The 5,501-nt window shown below is 44.2% G+C and overlaps 2 protein-coding genes across 4 annotated transcripts in view; one reads left to right on the top strand and one right to left on the bottom strand.

The window, feature by feature from the left end:
- The window catches only part of SQSTM1 (sequestosome 1), a 4,264-nt gene extending 1,930 nt beyond the window's left edge, over positions 1–2,334 (top strand). The window contains exons 4-7 of one of the 3 annotated variants that reach the window (XM_010074705.1): positions 49–138; positions 660–901; positions 1,164–1,371; positions 2,026–2,334. In XM_010074705.1, coding sequence (XP_010073007.1) covers positions 49–138; positions 660–901; positions 1,164–1,371; positions 2,026–2,183 — 698 coding nt within the window. In that variant the 3' untranslated portion in view covers positions 2,184–2,334. The remainder of the gene's footprint in view (positions 1–48; positions 139–659; positions 902–1,163; positions 1,372–2,025) is intronic. The other 2 variants (XM_010074707.1, XM_010074708.1) reach the window with 2 other exon arrangements.
- A 590-nt stretch (positions 2,335–2,924) lies between these two features.
- Positions 2,925–5,501, bottom strand: part of LOC104462668 (chromosome unknown open reading frame, human C5orf45) — a gene marked incomplete at its 5' end in the record, with an annotated part of 3,244 nt that continues 667 nt past the window's right edge. Inside the window, 5 exons of the mRNA XM_010074709.1 lie at positions 2,925–3,161; positions 3,264–3,473; positions 3,970–4,072; positions 4,331–4,467; positions 4,772–4,841. Of these exons, the coding sequence (XP_010073011.1) occupies positions 2,925–3,161; positions 3,264–3,473; positions 3,970–4,072; positions 4,331–4,467; positions 4,772–4,841 (757 nt within the window). The remainder of the gene's footprint in view (positions 3,162–3,263; positions 3,474–3,969; positions 4,073–4,330; positions 4,468–4,771; positions 4,842–5,501) is intronic.

Raw genomic sequence — 5,501 nt, 5'->3', positions numbered from 1 at the left:
TCTTTCCCTCTGAGCTCCTATGTGTGCTAACAGAAATTGTTTTTCTAGAAGCTTCTACTAACAGCCAGCCTCAGGACCCCAATGTCACCTTCTTAAAGAATGTTGGGGAGAGTGTTGCAGCTTTTCTGAGCCCCCTGGGTAAGTGATTTTACAGTTTGTTACCCCAATCCCCGAGACTGCCTCAAAGGTCCTTCTAACAGGAGCAGCAGCAAGCTGTTGTGACTGGTACCAGAACTACTTCATGCTACTAAGCCCTGAAGGGTTAATTTACTCCTGGTGCTAATAACGCCTAGGCTTAGAACAGTCACTTGGTACCTTTTCAGAGCCCTTCTTTGGAAGGAAATGAGGAAAGATTTCGGTAACATGTCACGACTGTAACACTAATAAGCCACTGGTGACTCAGGATTTTGCCTGGCGTATGCAGACATAGATAATTTCTGCCCTGGCCCTCTAAATGTATGGCTTGTCTGGATAGCAGATGAGGACTATTTGGTGCTATTTGTTTAAAGAATGCTTTGCATTTTAATTCCTACATGTTGCATGGCAAACTGCAGGATTACAGAAACCTTACAGCGTTTAGACTAGGATCGAGCCATGCTCTTCTAGGACTGTGCTTTGGGAAAAATCTGAGACTTTCTCCATCTCAAATGCATTTCTAGGTATTGAAGTTGATATTGATGTGGAACATGGAGGACAGAGAAGCAAAGTGACTCCTGCTGCTCCCAATCAGGAGAACAGTGCTGAGTCAAGCAGCAGTACTCCTAACCAGAACGTTCAGACCAAACCAGACTGGAGTAACACAGATTCTGCCACAGAAGTAAATGCTGTTGCAGAGCAGGTACAAGACATGGTGATAGATCCTGTGCCTACACAAATGGAAGATAGCAGCTTCCAGTCCCAGGTACAGGAACTATGATACTAGTTTAATATGGTTGCTGAGGCTTTACTAGAAAAGAAGATAATGATTTGGCATGCACTGTGGGATTGAATTTTAAGATGTTAGCATATGAAGTGATACACAGCACCTTTGCTTTACATGTTTACAGCAAAGGCGGTGGGATCTTAGAGTGGATGTTAACTCCTAGTATTAAAGACGGATAGTAGGAGCATGCATCCTACCTGGAATGCACTGCAGCACCTGGATCTTTTTTTTTCCATTTCAGGAACACAGTGAGTCTAGCAGTTCATCAGGGGTTGATGAAGACTGGACCCACTTATCTTCCAAAGAAGTGGATCCCTCCACAGGTGAACTGCAGTCTCTGCAAATGCCAGAGACAGAAGGTCCCAGCTCCCTAGATGCATCTCAGGATCCTCCCCAGCCAGGACCTACAGGACTGCGAGAAGCTGCACTCTACCCGCATCTCCCACCAGGTATGAGGATGTGGGCAGGTTTCATAACTGAGAGTAATTTTCTCTCAGGAACTACTAACTTGCCTGACATTTGCAGACCTGCTTTTAGAGATGGTAGAAAGCAAGGCACAGAAGTTACAGCTAAACTTGTCAGTAACTTTGTTAGCAGGTATGGCAGCTCTTGCACCCTGTTAGAGACAGTCAGGGGGTTCTCCTCTTGAATGTGGCAGCTTAGTCTTAACAAGACTTCTGACCCTAGACTAATAACACTGTTCAAGCAACATGAAAAAAGGTGGTATCCTAAATCTTGTCCTGGTGTACTCTTAGAGAGCCCTTTAATGCAGGATGCAGACCAGTATATCCTGTTACTTCACGCCAGCATTTTTCTGGTGGGAGCCAGTAACTTTGCCAAGCCACTTAACTGAGATCAACAGCAGAGTCCTACAGCAAGGCCAGCTGAGTCTGACTCAGCAGTTTCCTAAGCTGGTTATGTATGGTTTATCTTGAACATCTGCCTTCCTGGGAGACAAAGGAGAGTATGTTTTCTAGTAAATCTAGCATAGCTGGTCAAATGCCAGGATTAGTGCCAGCCCACCTACTGTGTTGTATGAAAGCCTTGTCTAGTTTGCCAGTCGTATTAAATATTTCAACTTTGAACTATTACTCTCTTCACAGAAGCAGACCCTCGCCTCATTGAATCTCTGTCCCAGATGCTCTCTATGGGCTTCTCTGATGAGGGTGGATGGCTCACTCGACTCCTGCAGACAAAGAACTGCGACATTGGGGCAGCACTAGATGCCATCCAGTATTCCAAGCAGACACCTCACTTGTAGTAGTCAGTGTAACAAAAGCACTTTCCTTCTAACTGAAAGCAAACAATGCAGTACAACTTACTTGGCGGTTCATCTTTTTTCCTGCTAAGGGTTTCTGTCTCCTGTTCCTAAGTGCTTGTAGAATGGAAGAAAAATAAATACTACTTCCTGTGATGAATCTGTGTGAGTGCTTTAAGAATCACAGCTGTATGTGGTAAGGGAGGGGAAGGACTGGGCTAAGAGCATGTGATTTCATCAGGCAGGTCACTGGGCAAGGATACAGCCCTGGACTAGGTCTGTGTTTTTGCACATACCTTAGGGCTACACTCTGAAGAGAAATAAAATGCTTTGCTGGCTCTGAAGCCTGCTCTGCAGTTCCTAAGAAAGGGTTGCTATGGGAGATCTAAACAAAGAGGAAAAGAAATGTAGCTTGTAGTGAGGAATTAATCACAGAATTTAATTGCACGGGCCAGGAATTCTTGGAGCTTTCTCCCCCAAAGATGACCTACTTCCCTTCTTATTTCTAGCTGATGAGGTTGCTAAATATCATGCTGTAATCTCAGTACTTGCCCCCTGCCACAGTCTTTTCCACCCTCCTCCCCTTCCCTCAGACACAGCCACGAGAGCAAGTAAACAACTTTAATAGTGCAGTTCTGTTAGGCTTAGAGTAAAGCCATCTTCAGGTCCAAATCTTGTCTCAGTACTGAACATATAAAACACATTAGAAAGACAAGAAATCAAGGCCAAAGATGCCTGAACTTGTCAGAGATCATCATCAAACTCCTCACCTGTGCAGAAGAGATGTTTGCAAGAAACACTGCTGGGCTTTGGCCCCATGTTAGAGTTAACAAGGGCGCTTGCCCTCCTAGGGCTCTCCCAACAGCACCTTCCCGAAGCAGTCTCTAAGACAGATCCTGCCCTTATCAACTGGCTTTGAGGTTCTTTGAACAACGCATCCTCTTCAACTGAGCAACTGGTGCTGGACAGTTTTGAGGCAAGCTGCTCAGTGCTAGCAACATGCTTTTTAAATTCAAAACCTATACCTTCAGGTAGAGTTCTTCCAGCCTGTTCCGAGCACCCCCTGGCCACACCAGTGTCTGCTGCAGCAGTGCTGTGTAGCCCCAACCTTCCACTGCCCTCCTGTGGTGACAAGGTGAGAAATTTTTCCCACTTTGAGGACTTGGTAGAAGCAGTTGGGGTTTGTGTATTCTCCACAGGCACTGTGGACTCACAGACAGCAGGAACCGTGCTCTCTCCAGAAACAGCATCTCCATCATCTTGGTCAGCCACTGCTACTAAACATTTCTTGCCCTGTACGAAGAGAGAGAGCTGGGTTATAAATCCAGCACACCCAGCCAAGCTACACAGAAGCAGGCAAAGAGCAAGCACTCAGGTGCTTCAAATGCACCCAAATTCTCACCAGCCCACTGAGGCAGAGCTGAGGCTGATGTGCTGGGTGGGCCTATGGACTGGGGGGGCTGTGGAGCCACTGGCACTGCAGGTGATCACAGTAGCCTTAATAACTGCATGCCACACAGGTGCCACTGCTCAGTAAGGCAAAGCAGCACAGATGGCAGCTCTGCTGATGGAGGAATTTGGCTCAACCGCTCAGCTTACACAAGGTGGCATTGTTTTTACCTGACTAAAACCTTTCAGAGAGAAACTCCTGACACAATTTTATCCTCTCTAGGCATTCAACTAGAAGAGCAGAGAAAGGCTTATAAAAATTAAAAATTATGATGCAAAAGAGGTCAGGAGAACATTGTTTCATTTTACTGGTAGGAAACATCTTCTACAACTAACATACCTCAGAGGTTTTAACCTTTTTGGTTCGGTAGGCAAGCTGGAAAGCTCCATTTTCCTCTGCATACTCCTGAGCATCACTGGAGAGGAAGCGTTTTGGCTGTTTCCTGACCAAGAAAACCATTCACAAGGAGGACAGATTAGCTCCACGGTGAATTTTTTTCACAAATCACCAGACATGTCTGTAAAATGCATGGCACTTAGCAATAAAAGATTTACCGCCAAATACCAAATCCCTGCTCAGGTCAGGTTGTACATTGCAATTTGTACTTTGTTCAGCTATCAGAGATGAACAACCTCCCACACCTCCAAAACAAACTGCACCACTTGGGGGCAGGAATTACAAAAAAAAGTTCTTTCTGTACCTTCGTTTTTCCACAGTGTTCTTCCTCCAGGAACAGAACTGTTGCCTTTCTGTATCTGTTTCCTCCTCCCCATCTTCCTGATCTTCACTGTCCTTGTCCAGATACTTACTCCAGCGGCTGACTTCTGGCCTTCCCTCCTACAACATTGGAGAATTATTGAAAACAGCTAGAGGGTTCTCATTTTTGGCATTGTTATGCATGTGCTGAATGCCTCAAATTACAAATCAGTTTAGGACATGTTCCTGTATCATGTTCCCCGGTTCAGTATCAGTGCAGAGCAGAGAGTTTCTGTACACATCTCATTCTCTTTGCTGGAGCCTCTCTGACTATATACACTATTTCAGCTCTCTGAACCCATACAAAGGGATCACTGATTTCCCTTTGATTCACCTAGGTCATCAGTATGGGCTGGTATTTACCTCAGATCTGTAGGTATCTTACCTGCTGGACCAAACTGTCTTCATGTTGGAGTCCTGTATTTTTGCTGTCATTTACAGATTCTTCTATGCACCTAAAACAGATGTTTAAACTCAAGTTTCTCAAACACACTTCTGTCTGTTGTTGAAATCACCCAATCATAGCACAACAGACTGGATAGAAAGCACAGACAGGAACACCAGATAGGAGGCATATCAGAAAAAAAAAAAAAGGATCTATAAAAAAGCAGACGTGAAATGAAGGATTTGAAAGACATATTGCCCAAAGAAAAAATCTAGCTAGAGGGTAGCCCTCCTTCTTTCTACACAAACAGAGTAGCAAGTTTGATCTAAAGCCGCTAATCATTATATGATAAATTCTAATTGATCATATCTAGGGATATAACAGCGTGTCTTTTGGGACAACAGCTTACTTAAATGCACTAATTATATCCCAAACAACCAAGGAAAAGAGGAAATTATTTCACAATGTTTTGAGTTGTACAATGTTTTGAGAATAGAAATAGCAACTCTTTTTGATAAAGCGAACAAACGAGTTTTCTTCCCAAGGCTTAGCCCTGAAGCCCTGCGTATACACAACGAAGTTATCTAACTAGCTTTGACTGATTTCTGAAAATAACCTTGAGTGAAAAGGAAGCCAGATCAGTTCAAGATCAGTTCAAGATTAGGTGATTTGTAAACAAATTCAGGAATGAAATAAACAGGAAAGTGCTACTCAGATTCTCCAGTCCAGC

Source organism: Pterocles gutturalis, unplaced genomic scaffold, assembly GCF_000699245.1.
Source record: "Pterocles gutturalis isolate BGI_N339 unplaced genomic scaffold, ASM69924v1 scaffold36312, whole genome shotgun sequence".
NCBI classification, from domain to species: Eukaryota; Metazoa; Chordata; class Aves; order Pterocliformes; family Pteroclidae; genus Pterocles; species Pterocles gutturalis.
Note: the sequence above shows the minus strand (reverse complement) of the source record. Positions and strands in the feature narration are given on the sequence as shown.